The sequence below is a fragment of the Sitodiplosis mosellana genome, unplaced genomic scaffold (assembly GCF_009176505.1).
Source record: "Sitodiplosis mosellana isolate CC-2019 unplaced genomic scaffold, AAFC_SMos_1.0 Smas_scaffold_6166, whole genome shotgun sequence".
Taxonomy (NCBI): domain Eukaryota; kingdom Metazoa; phylum Arthropoda; class Insecta; order Diptera; family Cecidomyiidae; genus Sitodiplosis; species Sitodiplosis mosellana.
The window spans coordinates 3,156,902-3,173,236 of record NW_022601407.1 but is presented as its reverse complement, the minus strand read 5'-3'; the positions used below and the strand labels follow the sequence as shown (position 1 = coordinate 3,173,236).

Genomic DNA, 16,335 nt, shown 5'->3' with positions numbered 1-16,335 from the left:
CATTTCAATTGTTAAACACACATTGATATACAAAAAAAAATATATACTTACTTTCTTATCATTTGACACAACGAACGATTCAGCTTTATTTAAGTAGCGCGCAAAAGAATGTTTTTCAATGCGACATATATCGTTATATAGATTTTACATAGAATCATTGCTCATTTTTTTTAGTGATCTTAGTTCCGTTTCAAATTCTCTCTGCCTAAATGAAGAAACAAAACGCCACATGATCAAGCTCTATGAAAGCTTTATTCCGTTTGTTCGTCTTTTTTTTCGGTTGATTCTTTGTCGATTTAGAATTTTAGATGCAGATTTACCGGTTCAGAAATGTATTGACGACGGTCACGAAGATCAAGGTGACGTTATTTGTTTTGTTTTGTTTTTGGACAATCTAATTCAAGGCGGTTTTTTGTCCGTTGTCGACCATTTGCAACGTGTTTTTATATGGAGATTTGATTCGGGTGATAGAAAATGGTAAATAAAATGGATTTTACTGGAGGAAATATGGAAATTAATCGAATATATGAAGAAAATCATTGACCAACGTCAATTTTTACTACTGATTTTATTTGGGAAATATTTGAAGGAATTGCTTTTAAAGCAGGATTAAGAGTGACTTGAGCCAGAAAAAGAAGAAAAAGATGTTGTAACCAATCAAGAAAACGATATGATTTTTAACACAGTGAGCAAAAGAATGAAGAAGAAGAATAAAAGTGAAAATAGAATAAACATTAAAGAGATTAAACAATGATGCAGAAGTAACTGTACCAGCCTAGTCAATACATTTCTGAACCGCACAACGTTACTCAGTTAATAAAATACATAACCATTGCTGGTTGCCTATAAGCCAGTTTATCAAATATTTACAAACTTAAACCAAATCCAATTGCCCATTTTGGTTCCTATCGCTTATGTTTTCCTTTTTCCCAAATGCGCGTGCGAACGATTCTCACATGAGACAAAAAGCAAATTGAGAGTATATTCACACGTTTTATCATTGCATATTTAATCACTGTAGAGATCTTGCACTTTTATCACACATCAACAACAACAACAACAACAACAACTCATCAGTTGACACAACGGCATTAAAAAAAAACACATAACATTACAAAAAATAATCCAAACAAGAAAACAAAACAAAAAAAAACAACCAAGCAAAACTAAAACTTAAACAAACAAAAAATCCTAGCCCGAATCTATCGATATAATTTTCATTTTACCGGTTATAAAATCCAAACTTTCCCTTCCACTATCTTTCTCTCTCTCTCTATCTCAACACACACACACACACACTTACAACAGCAATGCAGCAGAACGGATCTGTTTTCTGTGTTTTCTTTTTCATTTCGAAATTCGAATGATTGTATATATAAAAAAAGAAACAACTACAAATTGTATTTAGTAGACAGATTTTCGAGATACTTTAAGTGCTTTAGGCATGTTTTTAAGGTGATTCATACATTTATTGGTAGTAATATAACGTAGGGAGATGGCAAATGACACAGAAAGAAAGCAACAGAAAAACATTAAAAAAAAAACAAACAACCAAACCAACAAGCGAATTGTAAAACTTACGCATGCAAATACAGAACAAACACCAAACAGCAAAAAACAAAAACGTGTACAGACATAAACAGACGAGCAAAAAAAAATTTGAACGCCATCAATAGCAGCAAGGATAACATAATGATATAGCAATTGATAAATTAAGAGGCCGCTATTTTGGCATAACGCAAAATGTTATTATTATTTCTGGTTGTTTGCAAACAAGAAACAAAAACGAAAATGAATCATTTTTTTTTGTTCTGTCTGGATTAAAAAGCTACAAAAAAACGAGAAAACAAAAACAAACCTTGAAGGAAGGCCGAATATGAGCCATCCATTAATAAAATTCAGATTTTAAGGCTTGCGCAAATTGGGCTAGGATATAAAAATAATGAAAAAAAAAACTGAAAATTCTATTGAAACGAATCTTCTGATATTCAAACAATAACAACAACTACAAAAGATAACGCGTTGACATGCAACATGAAAAAAATACTACTTTTTTCCAAACAAAAAGATAGTAAAAAGTACGGACCATTTTAATATAACAAAAGCCTAAATGAAACAAAATAAAGTTTTATTTATACGGAACGCCCATTTAAAATAAAATCCTTGCGTTTCAATCATTTTTCCATAAAAATTGGTTTCAGATAATTTTCATCACCACGGACAGGACAAAAGGAGAATAAAAACCGCAATTACTCAGAGTTTGTTGGTTTTTTTTTATTATGAAATAGTGTACTTTTTTTAATGAGTTATCGCCTTTGTTTTGGATAAAGTTTTTTTTTCTTGTTTCTTCTTTTCATTTGTATAGAAATACGTGACTAATGCTTTGTGTGTATATATAAACTTTTAAAAAGGGAAAAAGGATGACATATCTCGGCTATGTTTTAGGGTGGATCGATCTTTAAAATCATATTTGATCCTACCCTTGAAGTGTATTAAACGAAAGATGGCCACAATACAAGCAAGTTTTCTGCGTGGAAAAAAATCAATGTTTTACTTTTTCGATTAGGACACTTCTCGGGTATGGTCCTATGTGATTTGAAAATTCGATCCACCCTTATACAATAAAAGTTCAAATATCAATAAATTTTATCAGCTCGAATTCGCATTTGCTCTTGTTGATTTTTTTTGTTTGTTTGTTTGTTGCAAGTTGAACATCATCATTTGCAGCTTTTGTTGTGATTTTTTTTTTGTTGGATCGTTTTTAGTTCTCTTTTTTTGTATGTATTGTTTTTTCCATGCTCTTTGATTTAATTTGATTTCCAATCGGATTGATTTGTTATTGTTGCTTTCTTTTATGTTGAAAATATCATTTATTCAGCGACGATGCGAATTAACTGGTGACAATATCATTAGCATGATTGTTACTTTGCTCGTCGCCGCTTGATTGTTGTTCATGTTGATGTGATTTTGATTCGGATTCCGATTCGGAACGTGAATGACTCTGACTTGCACCGTTCTGATGATGATGATGATGATGATGGTGATGATGACAGCCATTTACGCCATCATAATCGCCAGCAAAACCTTCGGTTTTCAGTAGTAATTTTTGCAGTTGCTGTTCCAACTGCTGTTGTGTCCCGTTCGAATGTTTTGTTTGTGAGGAGATTAACGATGGACCGATGTCAACGTTAACAAATGTTGTCCATTCGTTTGTATTTGAATCCAAGTATTCGACGGTGTTCAGGAAGCATTTACCGGAAAAACCGCCGATGGCGTACAGCTTTCCAGCCACCTCAACCACAGATACATTTGCACGTGGTGATGTTAAACTGGGTCCCTGTGCCCATACTTTGTTTTTCTCATCGAATATCTCAGTCGTGCACAAAGAATGTGTACCATCACTGCCGCCCACCGCATACAGTTTCCCATTGAATTCGGCCAAACCGCAACCACGGCGTGGCGTTAGCAATGGCGGTGCAAACGTCCAAATATCCAATTCCGGATCATAGGTTTCGACGGAATTCAAGCATGCCCATGCATCACTTCCGCCGGCTACCCAAATTTTCTGCTTAAATACCGTCACACCAGCCTGATAACGTCCGATGTTTAATGGTGAAATTGATGACCATTTATCCTCTTTCAAATTGTACAAATCGCATTGTTTGATGCCAATTTGACCATTCCAACCGCCAATACAGAATATATTATCGTTCAATGTGCACACACCGGCATTGCTACGGGCCAACGGTAATCTACAACATTTTCGCCACTTTTTCTCATTCGGTTCCAGCCGCTCAACAGTGTCCAGTTCAGTTGTACCTAATGGTCGAAATTGATCGAGAATTAAGGCATTTTCCTTTGGAATTTTCCTTTGAACATGAAAAGAAAAATTCAATAAAAACGTTCACACTCACCGTTACTTCCCCCAATGGCATAGATGACATTGTCCAAAACAGTGACCTGAAAACGACCGCGCGCCTCGGTCATTTTCGTTTCATTGCTCCATTCATTCAGCTCTGGGTCATAGGACTCCACGCTTCGCAAGCATTCACCACGATCATAGCCACCGCATACCTAGTTTGGCGAATGTCAAAATCAATTGTTAGAAAAGCAGTGCGACCCAAAGAAAGAGATTGAATCAAATCCGGAATGCCCACCAGTAATTTGCCATTCAATTCAGCAACGCCAAGGCCACATTTTGGTCCTGACATCGTGGCAACTTCGCAGAATAGCTCTGGTTCTTGGTTGATTTCAATATCACCATTGATGCTACCATTTGAGCTGGTGTTGCTTCGACTGAGTTGCGTTTGAAGCAAGGCTCCGGCACTTTCGGGAGCATGAACCGGCGATGGTGTTGTCGGTGGTAGATTCAATCGCAGCTGAACCGAAACCCGCGTCAACATGCCATTGATCGTGACCAGTGATAAGAATGTATTTTCCGCCACCTTTGTTGAGCCCAATAAGTTCCAGTCGGGTTCGATTTGACTTTGTTCATCGTCGCGTTGCCCAATGTCACGCGAATAAATGAGAACGCGTGGTCGACCTGGGACGCCCATTTGCTTACGGCGACGGTTTGTGTTGCTTGGACACTTCAATACGAGACGCTTATAGTCTTGTACCAAATCCGATTCGGATTCGTGGCCGGGTGGTAGATTTGAGCAATCTTGCAACGAATTATCCAATGCCAAGTACAGCATATGTGATCGTTCCAGCAATTGTGTCATACCGAAATTATCCTCACAAATTTGACGCTTTATCCAGTCAAGCACCAACCGACACAGCGATTGATGAGCAACCATTGACATTTCTGTCTTGGTTTGGTACAGTACATCAATCGTAGCGCACGACAATTGCAAAAAACCACTCGTCTTTGACACATCCTCAAACTAATGGGGGAAGAAACAAAGCAAAATGAAGATTAATCAATTTCGTAACGGAAGTTTTTCTGTTTAATTTTTCATAGCATTGATCTTGAACTAGATACAGAAGAAATGAAGAAGCGATGCGACTTGAGACAAAGTTCATTCATTCACACAGGGACGTCTGTGTATGAGCTCAATTGGTGCATAATATCACAATGTTATGGCGTGAAATTCGCGTGGGCAAAAAAAAAACGTAAATCGTAACGATATCATTTATTGCCATTGTTATCAAGACGAAACCAGTTGATTTCGGTCGGTCGATTGGTTGCTTGCTTGCTTTGTTGCTCTTCTTTTTTTGTTGCTCAGTCGCACATGATTAAAATCATGTTTGATTGCGAAACAACGTCACAGACAGACAATGACACACAGTTATGTAAGGCATTAATATGTATAAACAAATATAATATCATAAGAGCTGGATTGGTTTACCTCTCGCGAGATGAAGTCATCGACAGCCGTTACGAATTGTTTATTTTTGCTGATTCCTGGCAATGAACGAACTTCAATGCATGTATCTGCTGCCAGTTCTTCAATCAAATGACGAGCACATTCGCCATACACACGGTCAATTTTCAATTGCCAGGCGGCCAAATAAACATCCTTTACCAATGCATCCGGCACTTCCAATTGTGCTGTATACGCATACTCGACCAGAATTTCGAGCGCGATCTTTGTGAGGCTGCCATTCATTCGATAGCTTGGAATGCCATCGTTACGTCCATTCTGTGTGACCTGCAAGAAATGATGAATGAATAAATAAAACAATTTTTTCTTTGTTTTTAATTGGTAAAAAAAATCCGGAAAACTTTAAAAACTGTTCGCAAAGCTTCACTCTACTCTTTGTTAGCAGAAGCGACTTTTTAATGAAAAACAATTTATAAAAAAGTTTAAAAATAAACATTTCGTCATCAAATGTCAATGAACCGAATGTGAATCAAAGAAATCGCGTAATTTATTTTTAGGTTAAAAAAAATCCGTAAATCGGATAATTTTGTCATTGATAAGAGTGTTATTTTATCATCAATAAAAGCTAAATTTAGTAAATAAAAAACGCGAATCATGAATACAAACCTCCTCGGCTGAGAACAATTCCATTAAATGTGGTGATACACAGGCGAGTACATTTTTATGAGCATGAATGTCGGTGTTGTCAACCTGTTTGGACGGAGAGTGACAGAGTGCGAGAAATAAAAGAGTCATAAAATTTTAATATGAGCAATTACCACCCCGAAAAAAGCATGTTGATTCCAATGTGAACATTGAGAAGAAAAAAACGGAGTAAATGGAGTAATTAAACGAAGCGGTATTTCATGCAAAAAAATACTTACATTAAGCACAACATCGCAGAACAGCCGATGTTTGCGCATCGTATTGAGCGTCTGTAGGAAGGTTCCTTTTAGCGTTTCGTCGGTGAACTTGAGAAAACCGCAGTCTTCCATAGCATCGTCTGTGAAATGGTGTGAAAACAAGTGGTAAAAAGATTATAAAATGCAGCTTGGTTTATTCAGTGAACAATATATTGCATTGAAGAATAATCAAAAGCATTTTAATTACTACTAAAAGCTTTCTCTCTCTATTTTTTTTCTTCTGTGGATGCTAAAAGTAAATGTAGCCGTATTTTTTGTATTAATTAAATAGCATTTGCTAATTAGACCTATGGCTTTTGCCGTTCAACAAATATTAACCCTGTTCCCTACGTAGAGCAAACAACAACAAAAATTCGGGGGGTAGTTGAAACGTACCGCTATCGTAGGAGAACTTCATTTCGAAGCCTGTGTTATGATGGGTCAGAGATGTAAATATTGATTGGTCATAACATAAAAGTCGCTCGTTTGCATTTGCTTATGATTATTTTTCTTTTGTCTGTTAATTATCGTTTTTTTTCTGTTATTTTTCGACGGGGTTTAACTATTCAATTATTTTTGTTGTGAGTGTGTGTGAGATTCCTTGGACTTATCGTTTGCTGCTAATTAAATTAGAAATACAAGTTACATCTTGGTACATGAAAAGAAAAACACCCATTTCTGTTGCATTGTATATCGATCAAATTAATATTGACCGAAAACAAAAAACAAAAAACAATACAAAATTGAACAAATTTTTTTTATTGATAAGATAAACAAATTTATTATCCATTACCACATTTCTGTGTGTGTCTGTGTGTGTCTGTGTGTCTGTGTGTGTCTGACTCTCGTGATCTTCGTCAATACAATTGGAATTGTCGTGTGTTGTAGGTTTGTGTGTGTAAAGAAGCGAACATGAAAATTGCTCTCTCAAAATGTCATGTCATCTGTTGTGTGACACATTGAAAATTAAACACCAAAACAAAACAAAAAGTAAAAAAAGATATTGTGAACTTGACGGAATCGACATGATAAATAAACAACTGATACATTGTGGTATGGTCGTCACGCGTGGAATACCAAAATGAAATCTAATTACTTTGACGAGAAAAAAAATGAAAAAAAAGAGAGAGAGAGAGAGAGAGAGAGAGAGAGAGAGAGAGAGAGAAACAAACAACAGTGTTCAGTGTACGATACACGCTTGTGATGATGATCGTAAGCAAGCATGAGAGGGTGTAATGAATAGGTAAGATAATCAATTAACCTTCAAACCGTAAATTGGGCACTGTGTGCCCAAAACCAACTTTGAATGCTTATATCTTAATTATTTCTTATCATAAATTAATAAAATAACTATGGTTCGATTGCTTGAACATTTGGCTACAAAAATTGCGTTAATATACCCACATAAGCGCACTAGCTTACCACATATGCGCGCAAACATGTGTGATACGCTATACGTAAAATGGGTGCCTGAGTGCCCATATACATTTTTCGACAAATTGCTTATAAAAATTAATGTGGCAACTATGAAATATACATAATTGGAAAGATCTTGAACAGTACATGTAATTTGAGTTATAAAACATCAAAATCGATCATCATTTTATCAAAATATATATTTTATCAATTTTGGCCAAAAAATTCCAACGGCCAAATATTAGCCAAATACCGGCCTATTTTGAAGTTTTATACCAAAAATGACATCTACTTTTCAAGATCTTTCTAGTGATATACATAACTTTTTGATCCAACCTGCCATTCAATTTTTTTCAATTCAAAATCTCAATTTTTGACGTCAAAATCGGCCATAGTGGAATTTGTATGTATATGTTTTTGCCTTCATTTTTGTGAAGAGATCAACATTGCAATTCCCAATTAATTAAAAAAAATTCCATGAAACTTGCTGTTGTCTTTCATATTTCGATTTTTTATGACTTTTATAACATTTCATAGTTATTTTCATACTTTTCCGATCAATAAATACTGAAATATTTACATTTAAAAATTTTTTAAGAAAAAACTGACATTTCCCATATAAAATGCATTATGGGCACTCAGGCACCGATTTTACGAACAACGTTAGAAAATACATTTTACGGTTTGAAGGTTAAGAGAAATGGTATGTGTATGGTGTTCGGAGCACTTTGCTGCTTTTTGTTGACGACACGAGCAAGAGAAAGATGCAAAACCAATCGAAAACGTATTTTTTTCCCTTCCCTTCGTGCAAACAAAATCAATCATTTTGCTGCTTTCTTCATCGCATTTTCTACGCGGTGTTCTTTTCATTTTTTGTTTATCATTTTAAATAAAATTTATTTGCTTGCCATCTGTTTTTTTTTTCATATCCTTTTAACGTTTTACCACGTTATCACATTACGCTGAACACCCATAATCCACCCACGCATACACACTTGAACACAGCGAAACAGTAAATAAATGCGAGCAGTGGCAGCATGCGACGACGCAACACGTTGTAAAGACGGAAATATAATAATTGATTGTTAAAGACCTTGTCCATTATAATTTCATTTGTGGTTTCGACGCTAATTTAAATGGAATCATATAAATATGGATAGATATTGAAGCACAAAAAGTGATGGCGTTGCATTCGTTTTCTAATTGCCCTTTCTCTCCCGTTCTCTTGCTCTTTCGCTCTCTTGCTCCGTACTGTATTGTTGCTATTGTTGTTGTTGGTGGTTTTTATTTCATTTCGTATCGAGTGCCCAGGCAACATGAATGTTAACAAATGAACAGTTTGTTGATTTCGAATCGATTTCGCTCCATGTTCAATTTTTTTGACCGCACGAATGAAAAATGATGTAATTGCAGGCCATTTTTTTCCTATTCATTGGGCACTGATAATAATTGGCTTTACCGTCACATATAATTTCCAAGCTTAATCATCATCATGCGTTCGTCGAAAGGAAAAGAAAAAACAAGACGTCGAGATAATGTTTTTTAGCACTACATGAAATGTAGAGCTACTAATCTGCTCTTTTTTTCCTAGATACTTTTTGAGTGTTGAAACAAATTATGGTGAATTTGAATTTTATGCTCATATTTTCTATTCAATTTAAAACAGTGGCAGTAACGACAAATAAGTACATAATATCTCAAAGCGCCCCAATCAAATTTTTATTATCAAATCTATTGACTAGATCGAGAGGAGAGTATGTGAAAAAATTCTAATATATTTTGGAAGAGGAGAGTATGTTTTCTGATGATTCTGTTGGCGTTAAAGTAGAGTATGTTGTAGTACCATCTAGCCTCTGCGGTCTTCACGGTTTTCGCGCAACTGATAGGAGATAACAACATGTTGTCTTCGGCAAAGTTGTAGTACTCGAGGTCTTCTATAAATTGCTGAAGACATCTATCTCTCATCTCTTATCAGTTGCGCGCAAATCGCGCACATAAAAAAGCAAATTTTATATAGAACTTTTTTTTCTTATCATTTTTCGCGCTTTTCGCGGAACTGATAAGAGATAAGAGATAACTGACTTCAGCAATGTTATAGGTTTGGCGAGGACCCGCCAAAGATGAACATACTCGCCTTTAACCATTTTTGAGCCGAAAGAAACTTACTCTTCTCTTTCATAACAAAGTCAGATGAACTTACTCTCCTCTCGATCTAGTCAATAGAAATGTTGTTTAAAAATTACATTAATTTTTCGTATAGTATTTTTCTGAGTCTTGAACAGAATCAAAGTGATTTTAGATTCTATGCTCTTATTTAATTTAAACCAAAGGCAGTATATTTCAAAAAAGAAATAAAACCAAGATCTTGTAATTCATTTTGAAAATAAATATATTACTTCGAAGTTACTTTGATGAAATACATTTCATGTAGTGCGCCAAAAAATTGTTTGTTGTGAAACAACAAAATAGATTAAGTAACTTAAAAACTCAAGAACGCAGAGCGGAGCGAATCGAAGTGTTTTTTCTATCTCTCTAGCTTTTCTGTTTTATTACAACAAACAACATGAGCTTTAATAGCAGTAAATCGCTCAAATTGTTAACCATAAAATATAAATGAGGTGATAGTTCGCTATTGGAATAATTAAAGATTGCCTGATTAGATTAGCAAATGTCCAAAAACTGACTGACGGAAAAAAAAGAGAGTGAAACTATTTATCTGATTTCGTTTTCAAGCTATTAGCACTTTAGCATTGCGTCAAAATTTGCTTTCAGAACAATGTGTCCGCTTTTTTGTTGGGTTTGCTATTGCATATACGTGATCTTCATCTTGAAATGTTGTCTGTACAACAACCTTTTTTTTCATATGGAAAAAAGTGGCAATTTTTTTTGAATTGACATTTTTTTTTGTATCGATTTTATGGGTTTGTTTGGCTTTTTCAAAAGGAATTATTTTTGGATTAAAATTAGCTGGGCTTTAACAATTACGTGTACTTTAAGCACAGATTGGAACGACTTCACATGTATATTTACCCACGTGCAAAACAAATTTACTCACTGACTAGACGATGAATTCGGTCGATGTGTTTATTTTAAAGCAATTTCAACTGCATTCAGTTGGTCCCCAAAATACTCGGATTTATAGCTTAAAAATTAAGTTCGTTTAGCTAAAAAGCGGCAAATCGTTCAAATGAACAGCTTTAACCAACTAATGCAGGGAAAATATCGAAATAAATCCCTCTTTCACTACAGGAAACAAAGACAACTATGCCTCAACTTTCGTACAGCTTCTACTCTATTGTACATCTTCGAGGAAATGTAATGGATATGACTATAAATAATGTTTAAAATACTTGAAATTGTCAAGTGGTCCATAAAATGTCGTTGATTCCAATATTCCACAATTTCTACCATGAATTTTGAACGCCTATCGAATTTTCCAAAGTTCAAATGATGTGACCTTGAATGGTATCGAATGTCATTCAAAAATCAATATGTTTCTTAAAATTGCCCAATAAATATTTTCAAAATTGGCTCCTTTCTTCGTTTCCATTTCTCCGAAACAAAATGTCCATGATTAAAAATAAATATGAAATGTCAATTGAATGCAAGTAAAATCGAACTTACCACCGATGGAGTCTTCAATTCTCGGTCTCATGTTGGGATGAATTTTGATGATGTTGTTGTGGTGGTTGTTGAAAAAAAAAACGTAGTAAAAAGGGCAAAGTGGTTGTTAGGTAGTGTCCGGTTGTGTCCCAGTTGATATGGATAATATCTCCTGCTCTCAATCTCGGCTAGTTACCAGATCATGCAATGATCAATGTAAAAACTCCATTCAAATGTTCAGGTAAAAATCCATGTGGTTTGTTTCGATTGATCCGAATACAAATTGAATGTTATTCAGAAATTTATACATTCAAACAAGTAGCACTGCAAAATGCGTTGGTGTATGAGTGTTCAAAACACGGGATTGGGTTTTAAAAAGAGAACATTCAAGGGAAATCACAATGAACACGAATGTTGTAAGTAAATTTGTTGAGCGTATCGCTTCAAAAATGAATCAGCATCAATTTCATATGTGATATGTTGTCATCTAACACCTGTTTTGAAGAAGAAGAAGAAAAAGAGCAAACGGATAAAAATTCATTCAGTTTAAACCAGATATAGAAATGGCAAATAAAAGACGAACAAAACACACGCAGAATGTATAAATAAAAAAAACCCTGACTGACGCAACAGTCCCATTATATCGATGAAAATAATCGAAATATTCCATACGATAGATTTGTAGCGAATTGGAAAACCGATGAAAAAACAAAATACACGACGGTAAGAGATAAAAATTGCTTGACTGAATGATTGAGTGCAAACACTGCAAAACATACATTCCATACAGTGACACATCGCGCGCGCGGCGCACAGCTCTCCCTCTAGCTCTCTGGCTCTCTAAATCTCTTTCTCTATGTATATCACACACGAATCTATTCATATAACATTGTATAGTGTATACTATTTGATTCTCAAGTAGTGCTGAATGTGAATGAACTCACAAAAATTTGGTACGCAAAAACAACAGGCCAAGCCAACACACCGAAACAATGGATTAGTTTCGGCTGTCTCTATCTCGCTCAATCTTTCGCTGGCTCACGATTTTTGTTCGGTTCGAAATATATCACCCAAAGAAAAAAAAACGTGTTTACGGTGGGACAAAACACTCTCTTTTTTTACTCTGTCATTTCTCGAATAAGCGACGCATTTTCAAGGATTCTTCACTCTACAATATTATTCGTACTATTCAACCGGTATTCGCTGGGCCTCCGTGTCGCCTGAGTAGTGTTCAATTGTCCGAATTGTTAGCTGTCGTCTGTTGTTGCTGTTGTTGTTTTTTTCATCTCCAAATGGATATTAAATGAACACTCACGGCAACGTCGCATTATTATCAAAGCCGCAAGTGAAATTCAACCAGAACAGACAGTGAATGTAGACAGAGGGAGAGAGTGTGGAAAAAATCAATTGCTTTTCTCAATATATGTGGAAGAGAGTTAGCGCTTGAACACACACGAACGTATGCTTTTTTTCATTTATCTATCCTATGAGAAACTGGGGGCCTTATTGTTATGTTACATTGTACGCATATCATTCACGTGATATGAATGCTATTTTTACTAAAAGTTGCATATATAGATTTATTTTGTTCTAACCAGAAATGTGCGAATCATGAGATTTTTGTTTGTTTTTCATCTTTCGCAGAAGGAAAAAATCCTTCAATCCACTTTAGCACAATTTAATGATATATTATGAGCTGGGGTGGCGCGTCAAACTGATATCGTATATCTCGCCGTGATCACATGAGTTATCATCATCATTTTTTTTTTGATTTTATATTATACGAAAACACGTGTTTTATATTGAATCTCAAGTTAGCACGATGCCAAAAATGATATATCATAGAAATACGACCGATATACAAAAGGACACCCCACACACAAAATTAGTCTTCGTTGTCGTCAAACGAACGCAAATAAATAGCAATTCATAGCACATTATCATTACGAAACGGCGCAAGAGAGCACAACGCAAGCGAAATGGCTTGTTGTGTGTTTGTTATTAGTGAGGCGAAAACGGAGAGCACGTTTTTCGGGTATCTTGAATTGTTTTGTGGAGCTCATGAGCCGCACGTATCGCAAAAAAAAATTCTGCTGCTGCGTTTCTTTATCTCTTGCTTGTCTCGATGAAAATGCGATGAATTTCTAGTTTTTTTTTTAATTTCTTCTTTAACTTTGGCAGATGGTAGAAAATCACAATCAATGAAAAAAAATCGTCTCTTTTTTCTATTGCGTTCAAATATTCTGAATGACACTTACAGATTTTCGTATGGAACGTGGAAGAAGTGCACAAAAAAAAATTATTCAAAATTAAAATCAATGGTTTTACGAGTCCAAATCGTGTGTGTTGGTGTTTCGTTCACTGTTTCTCTCACTATGAAATTGATTGGAAATGACAAGACAATGTCTTTTAAAAAAGCCAGCAAAAAAAACTAAAAAAAAACGACTGAAATGCAAACAAAAGTCTTCTCCAAAAAACAACAACGTTCAGAAACACGCAAATACACTCAATGGCACCGACTGGAACGTAAATTTATCAACTAATCGAAGTGTAACCGCGGAAAAAAGTCAAACAGACGACATAGCCAAGCGCGAAAGTGTGAGTGAGTGAGAGAGAGAGAAAGAAAGAGAGAACAAGAAAGAGCGCGCGCGAATCACATTTATAACATTGAAAGAAGGAAGAAAAAAAAGAAGCAAAGAACTGATATATTCCGAGAGCGAGAGAATATAAACGTTGACAGCCAACGACCAAGACGATATTACGATACGCAGACAGATACAACGCTCCCGATTTGTTGTATTCTACTACGTTTGAACTCTCTTTTTCTCTCCTTTTCTCTCTTTCTCACTCACACACACACTCGCTATCTTTCACCATCTTTCTCTTTGAACATTTTCCTTCTCGCTTGCTCGCCCGCTCGCTCTTTTCAACTCGAATTCGAACTTTTGAACAAATGAAAATATAATTTTATCGAAACGAACAAATGCACCAAATGTACACTGGCACAAAAATATGACATATATTAGATATCAAATGAAAAAATCAAACGGAAAATCAAACAAAACAATGTGTTACATGCCTTTTCTGTTCGTCGATGATTCTGTTCTGTGTATTTTTTTTTCTGTTATTTTCGGACAAAACTCCACACACGGAACACGGATGATGGTGATGATGGTGATGATGATGTTTTTTTCCTACACACAAACGATGAGCGACTCGGGGTTTTATCTACATGCGCGGCGATTAAAAACGTACCTTTCACCTTATGCGAATCTATCTAATGATTTGGTTCTTCATCAAGAGACATCTTCTTTTTTTTATTTTCTGTGTTTTCTTCTTCGTTCAAATTCTTTTCTCTCTTACGTTTTTTTTCTGTTGTTTTCTTCTCGTGATTTCGTTTTTGAAATTTTCTTGATTTAAGATGTGTGATGGTTTTTTTTGTTGTTGTTGTTGTGGTTTTATTCTCGGTGAGTTGTTGGGTTTTCGGGAATTTGAACTTCTTTTTTTTCGGTATGGTATGGTTTTGTTTCGTATTTTGTCGGTTGTTGTTGTTGTTGGTTCGAACACACACACACACTCTCTCTCTCCCCGCAAAAACGTTTCAAACTCACTCACAATCGAGTTATTTTATATCGGTGTTTCATAAAACACTGTTGCACTAAAAACCGTTTCCATATTATTTGCATTTGGAGTTTTAGCGTTTTGTTTTAGTTGGTCGGTGCTTTACTTGATATTTTTTTTCTCTTCTCTTTGCTTCTCTTTTCTTGCACTTGCAAAACACTCCACAAGCCTGGCAAAATAAAATGGATAAAATTCTACGAGCAATGTGTGACTCTCGTTTTTAGTCTGTGAACCTAATCGGATCAAAGTAGCAGCAACAGCGACAGTAGTAGTGCCAACAATGCGCCGATATTCAATGTATAGGTGCGTTATTTGTGCGTAGTTATTTGGGGGCCAAGTAGTCATCGTTGTCGTTGTTGTTGGTTTTATCGTCGTCGTCGCTGCACGTTTAAATTCTCTGTGTAAATGTGAGTTTAGCACACGACAGACGATATTGTGCCCCTTTCCTTTTCACTCTCGTCTAAATTCAACAAACGCGGCAGAGCGAGAGAGCGATAGAGAGAGAGTGAAAGAGAGCACTCTCGCGGAGATTCGAACCCGTGTCAAGCTCGCTACTCTCATCGTCGTGGTTATTATGTTGGTAGCGCACACACAGCCAAACACACAATATAAAACTAATTCAGCTGTATGTAATTGTGTATGACCCAATCGTGACTTGAGTGTGTTGTATGAAACGTTGCCGTTGTCGTTGTAGCTCGCTCTCTGTTATTAAATCGATGCTTCGACTTCGTTCGGAACCGACTTCCATGGAAACTTCTTGACGCGCAAAACGTGCTTCCGTTTCAATTTTCTATGCACCACAATGTGAATGAGTGAGACGCAATAGGCAATTTTACCTTGTCACATCATCAGCACAACAATTTTATTCATTTTTTTCAAATGTCGCAAACCGTTGACGATGATGCATTCAAACCAAATGAAACGCTATTATTTTCTCAAGTTTTACGTCGACGCTATTTTTCGCTATGCCGATCGAGTTTTGTTGTTTTGCATGCACTCAATTGTTTACAGAGCACGATTCAATTTGTATTTTCTTTTCGCTTCCGCATTTAAGGACGTAGAATATCGCGTGACTTTGACTCGTGCCCAACGCAAAATTCATTGAATATTAGTAATTGTCATGTTTTGGAAAATCCATAATTTCAAACTATGCACTTTTAAATGCGCCGCTAAAAATTCACTCACTCATACACAGATACACAGACACACAGACACACAGACACACATACATAGCAAACCGCTTTCGTATCAGCTGCAAGCCGAAGAAAACACTTTGGATGAGACACTGGAAAAAAAAACATTTGACAGAACGAAAGTTTGAATGAATTACGACTGTTAATTCAGAAATGGTCCTTGAATTTGTTAAAGCGCACAATAATAATACCATAATGGCAATCGATACAAAAAAAAACCACAAATACCTTGCA

At 35.7% G+C, this 16,335-nt stretch overlaps 1 protein-coding gene across 3 annotated transcripts; it reads right to left on the bottom strand.

The window, feature by feature from the left end:
- Positions 1-2,253: 2,253 nt before the first annotated feature.
- Positions 2,254-16,084, bottom strand: LOC129575008 (influenza virus NS1A-binding protein homolog A-like). Of its 3 annotated transcripts, none has more exons than XM_055457768.1 (8): positions 14,367-16,084; positions 11,309-11,781; positions 6,251-6,369; positions 5,994-6,077; positions 5,352-5,654; positions 4,158-4,886; positions 3,915-4,074; positions 2,254-3,819 (listed from the first exon to the last, which is right to left on the bottom strand). In XM_055457768.1, the coding sequence occupies exons 2-8, from the start codon at positions 11,337-11,339 to the stop codon at positions 2,891-2,893; spliced, it is 2,355 nt and encodes a 784-aa protein (XP_055313743.1). In that variant the 5' UTR covers positions 11,340-11,781; positions 14,367-16,084; the 3' UTR covers positions 2,254-2,890. The 3 variants fall into 3 exon arrangements, with proteins under 3 accessions (XP_055313743.1, XP_055313740.1, XP_055313741.1); XM_055457765.1 differs by having other exon boundaries at positions 13,546-15,447; XM_055457766.1 differs by having other exon boundaries at positions 14,651-15,447.
- Between the last annotated feature and the right edge of the window lie 251 nt (positions 16,085-16,335).

Coding starts and splice junctions, on each gene's coding strand:
- LOC129575008 (XM_055457768.1), bottom strand. CDS start 11,339: ATGAGACCGAGAATTGAAGACTCCATCGGTG. Junction 5,655..5,993: donor AATTGTTCTCAGCCGAGGAG/GTTTGTATTCAT, acceptor CATTTCTTGCAG/GTCACACAGAATGGACGTAA. Junction 3,820..3,914: donor TGCCATTGGGGGAAGTAACG/GTGAGTGTGAAC, acceptor TTCGACCATTAG/GTACAACTGAACTGGACACT.